The sequence below is a fragment of the Eretmochelys imbricata genome, chromosome 7 (genome assembly GCF_965152235.1).
Source record: "Eretmochelys imbricata isolate rEreImb1 chromosome 7, rEreImb1.hap1, whole genome shotgun sequence".
Classification (NCBI taxonomy): domain Eukaryota; kingdom Metazoa; phylum Chordata; order Testudines; family Cheloniidae; genus Eretmochelys; species Eretmochelys imbricata.
The window spans coordinates 32,403,208-32,418,543 of NC_135578.1; the positions used below are offsets into that span (position 1 = coordinate 32,403,208).

The following is a 15,336-nucleotide window of genomic DNA, read 5'->3' on the forward strand; positions in this document are numbered from 1 at the left end:
AGCGGGTCTGGTGCGGGGCTGCCTGGGAGAGATGGGGGAAGCGGGGCTCGCAGGAGGTGGAGGTGTAGGGGGATGCGCAGGCTAGGTGGGGGGGAGCGAGTCAGGCGGGAGGGGGGGGGGCTGTTCCGGCTGGGGTGAAAAGATCGGGGCTGGAGTGGGGATGCCCGGGCGGGGGTGTGGGGAGGAGGGTTCACGGAGTTTAGAGCGGGGTGCCCGGCTGGGATCAGAGGATCAGGTCTGTCAGGAGGCTGGAGGGGGGATGCTCGAGCGGGGTTGGGGGGAGCACGGCTCTCGGGGGATTGGAGGGGGGTGCCCAGGCTAGGTTGCGGGGAGCGGGTCTGGCGGGGTGTGTGTGCTCCGGCTGGGCTGAGAGGATCGGGGCTGGAGGGAGGATGGGGGAGCGAGGCTGGAGGGGGGATGCTCGGGTGGGGGTGGGAGAGCGGGGCCGGGGTTGCCCCGGCTGGGATAAGAGGATGGGGGCTGGCAGGGGGCGCCCGGGTTGAGATGGGGGCGTGGTTTGCAGGGGATGCTCCTAAGGCATGAGCCACGCCCCCCCCCTCCTCCCTCTGGTGGGGCTGGCGCTGGGTGCCAGGGGACGTGGTGGATGCCTATGCGAACCTACGTGCATTCCTGCACACAAGCCCCGGGCTTGGGCTGTTGCAACGCCTGGGCTGGGCTGGGCTAGTAGGAGCGAGCGGGGCTCGTTGCTGCAGCACTGGGAAGGGGGGAGCGCGCTGTGATGCACAGGGCATGGGGGGGTGGGGGAGGAGACAGGGCTACAGACAGAGGGGAGGGAATCTGAGCCAGTTATAGCCCTAGGATCCAGCCCAGTGCCCAAATTCTGCGCTGCATCCAAATTAAGCTACATCCCTGGGCCTAGACTAAAGTGCCCTAATCCCATGTCCATAGCCTGGTCAGTTTCTTAACCCCGTGGCTAGGGAGTGAGGGGCAGCAGCAATGACCCCTGATTGCTGGCTAGGAGGGGGTCGGTTTGGGCTTGTTATAAACTGCAAGGGAAATAAGCGATACGATATATTAATGACATGGGAATGATTGGGATGCAGGGCCTTTCCCCTGCAGGGGACACCAGCAAATCCAGCCTCTGACTGGGCCTTTGCCCTCTAAGCTAGTGGTTCTTAAATTTTTTTCACCTGAGGACCCCTAACAAATTTCAAATGGAGGTGCGGACCCCTTTGGAAATCTCAGACATAGTCCGTGGATCCCTGGGACCACGCTTGGAAACCACTGATCTAGGCCACCAGTTCAAATGCCCAGACTAATGAGGCCAGCCATCAACAAATATCTCAGAACAGCAAGATCTCAACACTGTAACTAGCCTCACAAAGATGTTTATTTGTGGTAGCCCCTAGGAGCCCCAGTCATGGACCAGAGCCCCACTGTAAGAACATAAGAGCTGCTATATACTAGGTGAGACCATGCTCTGTCTTGCTCAGTATCCTGTCTGTAGCAGTGGTCCGTACCAGAGCTTTGGAGGTGGGGGTGTAGAGAACAGGCCAATTATAGTGTGATTCACCCCTGTCTTCCACTCCAGGCTTCTGTTAGTCAGAGGTTTAGGGTCTCCCCAAGCATGGGGCTACATCCCTCACCATCTTGGCTAATCCATTGATGGACCATGAATGTATCCAGTTCTTTTTTGAACCCCATTATAATTTTGCCATACCATGGCACTGAATTCCACAGATTAGTTGTGTTGTCTGAAAAAATACTTCCTCTTGCTTGCATTAAACCTGCTGCCTATTAATTTAATCAGGTGACCCCTGCTTTTTTGTATTGTGTGAAAGTGTCAATAACACTTCACTAGTCACTTTTTCCACACCATTCATTATTTTATAGACCTTAGTCATCTCTTTTCTAAGGTGAACAGCCCTAATCTTTTTAATCTCTCCTTGTTTGAAGCTGTTCAGTACCCTTGATCATCTTTGTTGCCCTTCTCTGAACCTTTTCCAGTTCCACAATATCCTTTCTGAGATGAGGCAACCAGAACTGGACATGGTATTCAAGGTGCGGGTGCACCATGGATTTATAGAAGGCATTATAATATTTTCTTTCTTATTTCCTACCCCTTTTCTAATAGTTCCTAGTAGACTGTTAGTCTTTTCGACTGCTGCTGCACATTGAGCAGAAGTTTTCAGACAACTATCCACGGTGGCTCCAAGATCTCTTTCTTGGGTGGTCAGCTAGGTAAGCTTTCTTGAGCTAGACACTATACAAACAAAAAGATGTCCCTGCCCCAGAGAGCTTCCAATCTAGCCGTGGAGCCCCAGTGTTGGTGTATTAAAGATTTCTGGGGTGGGGTGAGGTGGAAAATAGACTGTATGAACCTGCCCCCACCCCAATTTCCTTTGATAACCTAAAAAATTGTTTAAATAGAAAGAATTTTACAAATCAAATTTACATGGAGCTCTGTGTGGTTTCCATAGATTGATAGATTTTAAGGCAAGGTGGCACCTTTCATTCCTCTCAGCGCAGACACTGAAAAGCTATCTGTCAATTTCCACTTCTGATTATAGAATCAATTTCTAGTCCATTTCACCCTCGGGGTCTCATGTCCCAGCTCAGTGCTGCAGTGTCTGATTGCAAATTGCTCAAGGCCAGAAACAGATTTTGCTTTGTTTTGGTTTGAAATAAAAATGATCCCCACTGGAATTTTTAAAACTCCCAACCCCTTTCAGTGGGTCTCAGGTTTTGTAAACCTGGGAAAATCTCAACGTTTAGAGCCAAATTTGACTTTACAGCAAACTCTCTAAAATCAGAATGGACAAAATCCTAAACTGTTTTGTACAGTATTGCTGTGCATTGTTAAACTCATGCCATGTTCCACCCCAGAGGTGGCTGCATTTCAGCACTGGGTGGGGGATCCCTATATAAATAGCTGATGCGATCCCAGCCTGCAACTGTGCACTGGGTGAAAGATCCCTGTTTAAATAGCCCCTGTGCCCCACCCCAGAGGTGGCCGCATTTCAGTGCAGAGTGAGCAATCCCTGTGCAACATCGCAGTTAATAATACCTAGCTCTTATATAGCACTTTTCATCTTTAGTTCTCAAAGCACTTTACAAAGGAGGTCAGTATCATTAGTTGTGTTTTGCAGATGGGGAAACTGAGGTACGGGGAGGTAAATGACTTGCCCAAAGTTACACAGCAGGCCAGGGACTGAGCTGGGAATGGATGAACTCAAGAGTCTTGGCTCCCAGCCACTCCTTCTCGATCCATGAGACCCCACACCCTTCCCAGATCTAGGAATAGAACGCAGGAGTCCTGACTGATCAGTAGTTACCTGCCTCCTGCCTATATGTCCTGGAGAAAAATTCAATAGCAGGCTTGTGTGACTTTTCCAAAACTGGATTTGGGGGCAGTGGGGAATTGGAACTCCGGATGCCCTGTACTTTGCATCTGGATTGTATTCCTGACTCTGGGAGGAGAGTCAGTTCTAATGATTAGAGCAGTGGGGGAAGCTAGGAATCCGTACTCCTGGGTTCATCCATTGCCAGTTCCTCCTCTCTGCTCCATGCCTCGTGCTCTGTGAGTGACCCCAAGCTGAGGGAACAAGTGAGTGGAGGGTCACAGGATGAGGTGGGGTGTGCATGTGCATCTCAAATTCTCTGGCCCCCAGCACGTTTCAAACGTGCTCCTGCCGGATGGGACTAGGTGACTCAGAGGAGTGGCACCGCCTTTTGTCTGACCACAGCTGCGTCTCCCAGTGCGGAGGAAAGGTGCTGACTCAGCAGCTTCTGGGAACATGCTCTGTCTGGGGGTGCTCCGAGTCGGGGGGCTGCAGTAGAGAGAACCGCCCCTCTCCACAAAGCCACCATGCTACCCGTAGCAGTGGGTCTCTGGTGTAACCCCTCTGGTGGTAGAAGGGAACTCAGTCTCTGGCCTGTTAGTCCTTAGCCTCTGTTGAAGAGAGATGGTGAAGACATGGGAGACTGGGAGTCAGGACTCCTGGGTTCTACTCCTGGCTCTAGAAGAAAGATAGTGGGGACTGGGAGGCAGAACTTCTGGGTTCTGTTCCCATTCTCTGGAAGGGGAGTGGGGACTAGTGGTTAGAGCTGGGAGTTAAGATTCTGGATTCTAGTGCAAATCTGGGAGGGAAATGGGGTCTAGTGGTTAGAACACAGGGAAACTGGGAGTCAGGACTCCTGGGTTTTATCCCCAGCTGTGGCAGAGGATCTAGTAGCTTAGAATAGGGGGAGCTGGAAGCCCGGAGTCTTGGGTTCTGGCCCTGGAAGGGGGTGTTGTCTAGTGGTTAGAGCAGGGGGAGGGTCTGGGAGTAGGACTCATGGTTCTCTCCTGAGCTATAGGAGGAGAGTGGTCTCTTGTGATCAGAGCTGGGTGTCAGGATTCCTGAGTTTTGTCCCTGGCTCCGGGAGGGCAGTGTGAGTGCTTCACATGGAGGGGTTGATCAACGAGGGGAATCAGTGAGCTAAGGGTTAACAAGGCTTGCTTCCAGGGCAGTGGCCAGCCAACCAGGGGCACCCAGATGGGCTACACTGGCCGCTCTGCACGTAGCCTCATGCTCACAGATTAGCAGTGTCTGTAGCCTGGGGCACAACGGCTAAGAGCAGCTGGCAGCTGTCCATACTGCCGCCTCTGCAGGTCCCCAGGGGGTCAGCCCCAGAGCTCTCCGGGGGAGGAGGGCTATAGGGCAGTGTGGAGCGGAATGGGGTATCTGAGTTTAGAAGGTGCTGGAGGCAGGATGCCAGCCTCACTGTCCAGCCTTTTAAGGGCTACACAAAATCCATTGGTTAGGGGGCTCTCCTGCACCCATGCTACTTCAGAAGGCCTGTAGTGATTAGAGTGGGGGAGCTGGGAGTCAGGACTCCTGGGTTCAATCCCCAGTTCTGGGCAGGGAGTGGGAGTCAGGACTCCTTGATTTTTTTGCTGGCTCTGGAGCAAAGTTTATTAGGCTGGTGACCCAGTGAGGATTTGTAAATAATCCTGGATAATTTAATATTATAGTTTGTGATATTTATTAACAGAACCCAGGAATCCTGACTCCCCGCCCCCTGTTCTAACCACTAGCCCACCCTCCTGTACATTCGGGGACCACTCCAGGTCATTCCTTCACATGCTGGGTGTCTATGTCCCATTGGTGGGTTCAGGACATGGCCCCGGGCAGGGCTTTATGTGTCTCTGTGCTGCAAGCTCCCTGCCTTGAGCTCTTAGTGGTTCCCTCTCTGCAGAGCCCTCCATGGCTGAGATCGTGATGAAGAAAGGGCTCCCCCTGGCTGGCCGGACCCTGGGGGAGTTCCCAGTATCCCCTCTTCGCTTTGCGTCAGCATCAGGGGGCCGCCAGAGGAACCTGGACCGCATCAGGAGTGGAGCCAAGGTACAAATGGGTCTGGCCAGAAGATTAGAATCATAGCAATGTAGGGCTGGAAGGAGTTTTGAAGGGTCATTAAGTCCAGCCCCCTGTGCTGAGGCAGGGCCAGGTAAACCCAGAGCATCTCTGACAGGAGTTTGTCCAACCCGTTCTCAAAACTCTCCCATGACGAGGATTCCACAGCCTCCCCCCGGTAGCCTGTTCCAGAGCTCAACTACCCTTAGAAAGTTTTTCCTAATATCTAATCTAAATCTCCCTTGCTGCAGATTAAGCCCATTACTTCGTGTCCTGCCTCCTGTGGGCACAGAGAACAATTGATGCCCGTGCTCTTTATAACAGCCCTTTACATATTTAAAGTCTGTTATCATGCCTGATTCTCTGACGGGAGTGTGGGTATTGCGAATGGGATACAGGGCCTTTCCCCTCTAGGGGGGGCCAGCTCCAGTCTGGCCCCAGGATGGGAGGACTCGATGACCCAAGGGGGTTAGGAATGAGGCCTGGGGCCTTTCCTCTCTAGGGGACACTGTCGATCTGGTTTAGGGTGGGAGGACAGGCTGGCTTGTGGGGGGAGGAGACTGGGACACGAGGTACCAGACAGTATCCCAGCCTCCACCCATAGAGGGGTGATGTTTCTCCCCTTTTCCAGACTTGCAGCTCTGACTGGACCATTATGCCTGGTGTTATCCCAAAATCCTTTGCCAGTCCCAGACCTGCTCACCCAGGGTGCTGGTCTCCTGTGCTGGGGCAAGGCACTGGCTCTCTGCTGTGGACATCACAGCTGGACCATGTCCTGTCCCTCTTCCTGGTCCGCTCCATGGGCCCCTGCCGCTTGTACCATCAGAACTCTCCTGCAGTGGGCAGGCTGACAGCTGAAGACATGCAAAAGGCCAGAGACGCCAAGGTGCCACCCATCCGGCCCTTCAGGCATATGGTAAGGGGGTGGGGTCTAGTGGTTAGGGCAGGGGTCTGGGAATCAGGGTGCCTGGGCTCTATTCTCAATTCAGGGAGGTGAGGAGTGTAGTGGTTAGAACAGGGAGTCAGGACTCTTGGGTTCTATCCTCAGCTGCTGGAGGAGAGTGGGGTCTAGTGAGTTAGAGCAGGGGGGCTGGGAGACAGGACTCCTGGGTTTTATTTCTGTCTGTGACCAGGCAGTGTGTAGGAGTACACAGGGCTTTCTGCTCCCATACTGCCATGGGGTGAGACAGGCGCTGTCTGGGAGAGTCACCCCCGCTCTGTTTTGCAGCTCAGTGACAAATCCTGTGAGCGGAAGGTCCCCGCGACTCGGCTCGGCAGGCTGGCCAACTTTGGGGGTAAGAAGCATCCAGCGCATGCCCTGATAAGGGAAGGTCTTCCCTGCACAAGGGCCCCAGCTGACCCAGGGGACGGGACACGGGGCATTTCCCCTCTAGGGGGTCCCAGCTTCAATCTTCATTGTCAGAGGGGCCCAACATTGAATAGGTCATGGCAGCTGAGTTGGCGGGGGATGGGTCCCTGTGGGGTCAGGAGAGGCAGGTCAGCAGGGGGCACTGTGCTGTGTATAGCATTAGTCCTACTGCATCCGGTCTGGACACACACACACAGAGACTAGTGGTCTAGCCTCCAGGGCAGCAGGAGACAGTAGGTCAGGAAGAAAAGTGTTCCCAGGAGCCGTGTCAGCATCTCCATGGGGCTTAAGGGGTGACTTGTTGGATGCTTTGTCGGGTGGGTGGCTCTGGAGGTCTGTGTGGGGGCGGCTTGCAGAGCAGTGAAGTAGGGCTGGTTAGCCTGGTGTGTTATTCCTCCACTCTGTCCCCTAGGCTTAGCCGTGAGCGTCGGGATCGGGGTCCTGGTGGAAGCTGCCAAGAAATCCTTCCGGACAGAAACGGTTGTGAAAGGTGAGTGAAGGACACTGGTGGCAGCCCACTCACTCACACACTTGGACAGGCACAATCAGAATCTCCCTCGCACTCTCAGACACACTGGTGGTCGGGTATGGACACAATCAGAATCCTTCTCTCACATTCAGACATGGTCCCAGTCAGGTACAGACATAACTGAAATCCCTCTTGCACACTCAGACACTCCTGTGGTCAGGTACAGACACAATTGGAATCCTCCTGCACTCTCATTCACATGTACACATGTGGACACACATGCTCTTGTGATACACCTGGGGCCCTTTTACACTAACGCACCCCCAACAGTAGCAGTGTTGGAAGCTGCCCTGGGGGCAGGGGCTCAATGCACAAGTAATCACGCTTGGGCATATGCATACGTAGAATCTCACACTCCCTGGCTCACATGCACACTTAAAATCTTACACTATTGGACACCCATTTCCATGGTGCACTGAGGCTGCCTGGAGACCCCTGCCCTGTGTGTGCGCAATGGGAGTGGGGTGCATCTTTCCTGTGACCTCATTGTCTCCTGTGGGGATTGGGGAAAGAAAAGCATGTCACAACCAAAGGCTTGAACCTGTGGCTTGGGCTGGAGGGCAGGGTGCCAGCTGGGCCAATGGCCGGTGTGATTCTAGTGTCAAGGCTGGGATCAGATGGCAGGGGATTTGGACGTGACAGCCAGGCAGGGCGGGGCCCCTTGCCAGCAGGGCTTTTCCGGTGATGTGTGGGGCAGGGGGAGTACTAGCGCTGGGTGGGTCATTGGCAGGTTGGAAAGGATTCGTGGTGGCGGGGTGGGGGGGTGAACAAATCATTTTGTTTGGGCTTCAGAGCCTCTGGAAATGATTTGTCACTGTTAATGAAAGGACGTGTTAGATCAAAAAGTTGTTTCAAGGTGCAAAATCGCAACATTTTGTTTCAGAGCTGGCCCAGCCAGCCCCTGCGATTTCTCCCAAATTGTGCTGCAAGATTGAAAAATGTCTAAATGAAAAAAGTGGCAAAATCCACAAGCCTTTGGGAGAGGTTTGGGAGTCATGGAATTGCTGTTTGTCAGTGAAGTAACGGGTGGGGTGAAAAGGGTCACCCAGCTCCAGTGAGCAACACCCCCTTTTCCCCCCCAGAAGGGGGTCCTTGGCTGCCAGATCTGTGATGCTATGGTTGACAGGCAGGGATCTGTGCTGTTGTGGGGGGTCTCCCCAGAGGATATGGGGGGGTTAGCTCTGACCTGACCACTACTTTGTTCTCCCCCCACCCCCAGGTGAGCCATCACGCTCGAGCTCAGGTGCCCTCCTGTCTGAAGCCAATGCAGAACGGATCGTCCGGACCCTGTGCAAGGTGCGGGGCGCGGCCCTGAAACTTGGCCAGATGCTGAGCATCCAAGGTGAGGAGGCGGGAGGATTGGGGGGTGGGGGCTGCCAACACCCCCAAATCCAGGGCGGGATTGTTCCCTACAGTCTATTTGCAAGGGCTCCCTAGCACTGAACTCCATTGCCTCCCCCAGGTGTGGGGCTTGCTGCGGGGACAGTTCCCCAGCCAGACCCCCCTTCGCTCTGCCCAGTGTCACCCCACTGCTCCTTCTCTGCAGCCTGGTATCCCCAATGTCACATCCCCCCCAACACAGCCTCTGATGCTCTCCTCTGCTTTGTACCCCCAGACGACGCCCTTATTAACCCTGCGCTCCAGAAGATCTTTGAGAGGGTCAGGCACAGCGCTGACTTCATGCCCACTAAGCAAATGATGGTGAGTGGGCTGTGGGAGGGGACAGACTCGGAAGGGGGAGGACTGGGGGGTCATGGGAAGGTGGGGGGCCCAAACCTGAGGTGTGGGGGTGCAAGGGGTGGGGATGGTTGGCACTGACCCTGCTGTTCTTCCTTCTCCATGCAGGGGGTGCTGAACAGCGAGCTGGGCCCAGACTGGCGCAGGCGGCTGGCCTGGTTTGAGGAGCGCCCCTTCGCTGCTGCTTCCATTGGGCAGGTGCATCTGGCGCAGCTGCTGGATGGGCGCAATGTGGCCATGAAGATCCAGGTATCAGCAGGACGGAGGCGAGCCCAGATCCCCCTGCAGGCAGCCTCTATCTTGGCAAGCAAACCCAAACTCCCAGCAAGCAGAGCAGTGGCCATGTGGAGGCTGGTCTTCCTGGGGCACTGGTGGCAGCCATGTTAGAGGCCTCTTCCCCCGGAGCACTGGATGAAGGTGGCCATGTTGGAGGCCAGTCCCCCGGGGCACTGGTAGCCATGTTAGAAGCTGGTTTCCCGGGGCACTGGGTGGCGGTGATTTCACCCCATTCAACTGGCCACCATGTTCCAGTCTGGCCCTCTGTGGCTGGTGCCTGTTTGCCCAAGAGGCTGATGGGAAAGGTCTTGGCATCTGTGTGATTGGACTGAAGGAGCTTCCTGTACCTGCCTGCCAGTGGTTGCATTTAACCTCCTCCTTTGAGCACCTTGAGTCCCCCCCCCCATGCCCGTCCCCCCGCCCCCCGTGCCCTCTTTGGTTCGTGACATCTGTGCCATGGGCAGGCCCCATGGCTGCTGGGTCTGACGCCATTTCCGTTTCCCCCAGTACCCAGGCATCGCCCAGAGCATCAACAGTGACGTCCGGAACCTCATCTCCCTACTGAGTCTGAGCAACGCGCTGCCTGAAGGTACCAGGTCCCAGGCCCAAGGGCCCACATTCCCCCCCGGTGCTATCACGCCTTGCTCCCTCCTGGTCCCAAGAGTGCCCAAGCCCTCCTAGGCCTTCCCCCAAGAATCGGGCTCCTGGTCTCCTGGCCAAATCCCAACTCTTCTAATGACATTCTGCGAGCGTGGTGTGTGTGGGGAGGGGCCTGGGAGCCAGGACTCCTGGGTTCCATCCCCAGCTCTGGGAGGGGAGTGGGATCTAGTGGGTTAGAGCAACAGGGGCTGGGAGTCAGGACTCCTGGGTTTCAAGCTTGACCATATTTGGCTTTGGGCAAGTCCCCTCCCTGCTGGGTGCCTCAGTTTCCCTGTCTCTGGAAGGTGACAGAGGGTGTGACTCACTCTAGGCTCCCAAATGCTGGGCTGAGCTGGGCACTGGCACTGACATCCCTTCCTTGTCCACTTCCCCGCAGGGCTTTTCCCTGAACATGCCATCGAGGTGATGAGCCGTGAGCTGGCCTTGGAGTGCGACTACAAGCGGGAGGCTGCCTGTGCCATGAGATTTCAGTAAGTGCCCATGTCAGTGTCAGATCCACCCTGGCACAGTCGCCCAGAAGATGGTACAGTCAGCCATTCTGGAACACTTGCCTTGGGGCTGGTGTTGTCAGCCACTCTGGCACAGTCACCTGGAGGAGTGGTACAGTTGGCCACTCTGGCACAGTCACCTGGTAGGTATGGTACAGTCGGGCACTCTGGCACAGTTGCCTGGGAGATGGTACACATTGGTCCAACTGCCTGGTAAAGGGATGGTACAACAGGTGGCCGCTCTGGCACAGTCACCGTGGGGATGGTGCAGGCGACCACTCAGGCAGAGTCCCCCACTGTGTGTGTGTGTGTTTTGGGGGGGGCGGGGTTAGGCTGGAACAGAGCCTACACCGACACAGCCCCTCTTGTTACATTCCCTCCACAGGCAGCTGTTGCAGGGCGACCCGGTGTTCTATGTGCCGTCGGTGATTAGCGAGCTGAGCACCCAGCGGGTGCTGACCACGGAGTTGGTGCCCGGCTTCCCCCTCGACCAGGCCCAGGGGCTGGACCAGGAGACACGCAACAGGGTGAGGGGGGGAAGACACTCGCACGCACACGGGATCCCATGCGCTGGGACGCATTCCTAGTCTCTCTCATGCCCCCTTGGGACCTCCCATTGGATGCCCTCTGCTCACGTCTGCCTCAGGATCCTGCGCCCGCAGACCCCACTCCATGCCTGACCCTTTTCACCTTAACTCTGGGATGTGGAGCCAGGGCGCGGCAGTTCCCAGCCTGATCCTAGTGGGGGAGGGAACCTGTCATGGGAGGGGGCATAGCAGGACTGGGGGCCATTGTGTTCAGGCTGGGCTCTCTCTCACCCCCACAGATCTGCTCCAGTATCCTTGATCTGTGCGTGCGGGAGCTCTTCCACTATCGCTACATGCAGACTGACCCCAACTGGTCCAACTTCTTCTATGATCCACATAGCGGCAAGGTATAGACACCTCCAGTTGCCCTCCATATCAGAGCCAGCCAGCACCGACCCCTTTCCCTGAATGGGGAAACCCCCTACTGCCCCCCCCATGTCAGAGCCAGCCAGCCAGCCGGGGTGGTTTGTGGGGGAGGGTTTGAGGGGCTGATCCCTCCCCTGCCCCCACATCCCATCCCAGACCTGGGCTTCCCAGCTGATTCTGACCCGCTCTTCCCTCTGTTGGACACCAGGTGGCGCTGCTGGATTTTGGAGCCACCCGCAGCTTTGACAAGGCCTTTACGGATCAGTACATTGAGGTGAGACTACTACTACTGCTGCGGGCTTTGTCCAGCAGGGGGTGCTGCAGGGAGGAAGGCAGGAGCTCTGGCAGTGGGGGGAGTTCCTGGCTATTCCAGCCCTGGCCTCTCCCAGCAGAGGGCACTGTAGAGAGTGGGGCAGGAGTGTTTTGAGCCCTGTGCCCATCTCACATGGCCTCTGGGCTGCTCTGCTAATGATTCCAGATCATTAAGGCTGCGGCTGAGGGCGACCGGGCTGGGGTGCTGCAGGGATCCATCGTTCTTCGGTTCCTCACAGGCTATGAGACTCAGGTGAGACTCTTGGGCCCCTCCCTGGCCACAGCATGGGCCCAAGTGCCCAGATGTTTGGGGGCAGAACCCTGCTCCCCCAGCCATCTCCATGCCTCCAACCTCTGCCCAACTTCCCTGGCTCTCCTAGCCAGTTCTCTGCACCCACCCATCTGCCTGTGTGCTCCCCTCGGTCACCTCTGTGCCCCTGGGTCCTGCCTCCTCCCTATACCTCTGCATCCTCTGTCCCCCGCTGCTACCTGACCCCAGGCCCTGCTCACTTCCTCAGTCCCCTCTATGCCCCCTGCCCTGTACTCTAACCCACCCCCATGCCTGCCTCGGTCCCCTCCACCATGTTTCCCTCCAGTCCCTGCCCACCCCCTCAGCTCTCTCAGTGCCCCTCAGGTGCTCTCACACCACCCTGGCCCCCCATGTCCCCAGACTACCCCCCATGCCGCTCCTGCCTGCTGCCCTGGGCCTGTCCTATGCTCCTCTCCCCCAGGCAATGAAGGATGCCCACGTAGACGCCGTGATGATCCTGGGCGAGGCCTTTGCTGCCGACAGCCCCTTCGACTTCGGGGCCCAGAACACGACGCACCGGATACACACCCTCCTGCCCATCATGCTGCAACACCGCCTGATACCGCCCCCCGAAGAGACCTACTCCCTCCATCGCAAGATGGCCGGCTCCTTCCTCATCTGTGCCCGGCTTGGTGCCCGCATCCCCTGCCGGCCCATCTTCCGCCAGGCCTACGCCCGCTACTGGGGCCGGGAGGGCTGAGACTGCAGAGTGCGGGTGGCGTCCTGGTAGGGTGGGGGGCCCAGCAGACATTTCGGTGTGTGGCACCCACAGGGTGGTTCTGGGGGTTTAGGGATGCCATCGTGGAGAGTACATTGGGAGCCCCTGCGCCATTGAATGATCGGAGTTGCAAGGGACCTTTCTGAGCTGGACTCAAGGGATTTTTGAGGGAGACTTCATGGAATGATGGGAATTTCAAGGGAGCCCTCAGGTTCGTGACAGTTTCAGGGGGGCTCTCAGGGACTGGAGAATTTCAAAGGGGCCCTCATAGAAGGGTGGGACTGGGAATTTCAAGGGCCCCTTATGGGTAGGTCTCAGGTGAGTTTTGAGGGACCCTTCATGGAATGAGAGGAGTTTCAAGGGATCCTTACTGGGAAGTCTTATATGAGTTTTGAGGGAGCCCTTACAGGATGATGAGATTTTTGAGGAAACCCTTAAGAAAGGGAACACCAAGCAGAGGGAGCTGGGGAGGAGGTGATTGGGTAATTGTCATAGACTTTAGGAAAGCTGGGGGGGTTCCCTTTTCCCACCATGGTCATGCTGATGAATTCTATACAAGCCTGTCCCCCACTGTAAACGCCATGGGCCTGCCCTCCCTCCATCTCTGCACCCAGCTGGGATCCCCCACCCAGAAACTGAACCAGGCCCTGTGGCTCTGTGGGGAACCCTCCACTTCATGCTGGCATCAAAGGAGGAGCAAAGGAGTTGATGTCATGACCCTCCCACAGCAGGGGAGCAACCCCATCTGTCTCCCAGTCTGCATGTATCTCCCCAGCCAATGTAGCCCATGTACATTGTGGTGTGTGCCTGTCTTCCCCTAGGGGCAGCACCAGGCATTACAGCCCATGCTCACTACAGCGTGCACATGCGTGTCCTCGCCTAGGGCCTGAGCCAGGCATTGTAGCCCATGCACTTTACTGTATGGATATCTTCCTCGAGGGGCAGCACCAGGCTGTGTGTTTGTGATGTGTGCATTTCCAAGTAAGGGCTGAGACAGGCTTTGCAGCCCCTGCACATTGCTGTACGGATATCTCCCCCTAGGGGGAGAGCCAAGCACTGCAGCCCATGTGCATTGCAGTATGTGTATGTCTCCCCCTAGGGGCAGAGCCAGGCATTGTAGCTCTGGCACATTGCAGTGTGTGTCTCCCCCTAGGTGGAACTCTAGGTAATGCAGCACATGTGCATTGCAGTCAGGGTGTCTTCCCAAAGAGGCAACTCTGAGGATTGTAGTCCAAATGCAGCAATCACCATATCCCCAATAAAAAGAATGAAATGCTGAACTGGTGTGTGTGTGTGTGTGTGGCAAAGCCATTGGGGGAAGGGGGGAAATGAATGGGACATTACAATGGTATCAAGAAAAGCTCTTGCCCAACAGCCAGTGTGAGTGGCTCCGTGATCTAGTTAAAAGCATGTCTCCCCCTGACAAACGGGGAGGGAACATTAGAGCCTTGGGTTCAAGGATGCACTTTGGCTATTACAGGGCCTTTTCTAATAGCCAAGTCTGGGAGATATAGGTTGGGCAGGCTCTTCTGCTCTGCTACCAATTGCCGCATGGGCTGAGCTGTAGGTGGAGCGACCCCTGCTGGCCAAAGATGAATAGCAGAAGGTAGTCCATTCCAAGCATAGGGGAGAGGAATCAGACTTGTGCCCCAAAGGTGGGCAGTGGATCTATCCTGAGGGCAAGATGGTTTAGGCAACAGCGATTCCCAAATGATGGGTCAGGACCCCAAAGACGACTGCAAACCCATTTTAATGGGGTCACCAGGGCCGGGACAGCATTAGAGTTGCTGGGACGAAGCTGAAGCCCAAGCTCTACCCCCACCCGGGGTTGTGAGGCTCTGGCTCTGCCCCCTCCCCCAGGGTCATGCAGTAATTGTGTTGCCAGAACTGCTGGGCTAGGGTATGGAGCTGAAGGGCTATGTCTGTACGTTGCACTACTTGCGGTTGGCCGGGGGGGGAGTGTCTCCTTCCATTCATGCACCTTTGTTCCTGGTGGCAGGAGAAGGGGATGGAGCACGGGGGTGCAAGGAATAAGTTCCCAATCCCTCCCCTCAGCCACATGGGGAAGATGAAGGACAGGGCTCCAAGGGGGAGAAGATTAAGAATCTGCACTTCTGCCATTTGACCACTAAGTGGCACCCTCATCCCTCTGGCTGATTCACCCAGTGCTGAGATGCAGCCGCCTCTGGGGTGGGGTGCAGGGGCTGTTTATACCAGGATCTCTCATCTGGTGCTGAGATGCAGCCACCTCTGGGGTGGGGTGGGGAATTGTTTAACAATGCTGCCCAATAGCTTAGAGCAGAAGAATCCTGTATCTCACGGGAATGGCCGGGAGCATTTAGGGAGGCAGCATGGAGTGTCCCTGAATTAGCATTTGCCCCAGACACATGACATACAAGATCATTGATGATAAGAGGTGGCCAGGAGCTGAATTTCACTTTGAGGCAGGGCCCTGGAGGGTTAAAGGACTGTATAGCTCCCAGTACAGCCGAGGGCTCTGACCCCCAGGGCTCTGGCTGCGAGGATCTCCTCTTCTAGAAAGTCCTGTGGGAGGCATTGGGAAGAAACCCTTTGTCTAGCAGAGACACCCCTCTCTTAGGCCGAGCCGCGCCCACTCCAGTGACCTG

At 56.0% G+C, this 15,336-nt stretch overlaps 1 protein-coding gene across 1 annotated transcript; it reads left to right on the plus strand.

Moving 5' to 3' along the window:
* The first annotated feature begins 5,210 nt into the window (after positions 1–5,210).
* LOC144267820 (atypical kinase COQ8A, mitochondrial-like) lies at positions 5,211–12,691 on the plus strand. The gene is made up of 14 exons (XM_077822152.1): positions 5,211–5,348; positions 5,989–6,273; positions 6,586–6,652; positions 7,139–7,216; positions 8,475–8,597; positions 8,871–8,956; positions 9,101–9,241; positions 9,776–9,857; positions 10,305–10,398; positions 10,802–10,943; positions 11,243–11,350; positions 11,578–11,643; positions 11,848–11,934; positions 12,413–12,691. The coding sequence occupies exons 1-14, from the start codon at positions 5,211–5,213 to the stop codon at positions 12,689–12,691; spliced, it is 1,776 nt and encodes a 591-aa protein (XP_077678278.1).
* Positions 12,692–15,336: the final 2,645 nt, after the last annotated feature.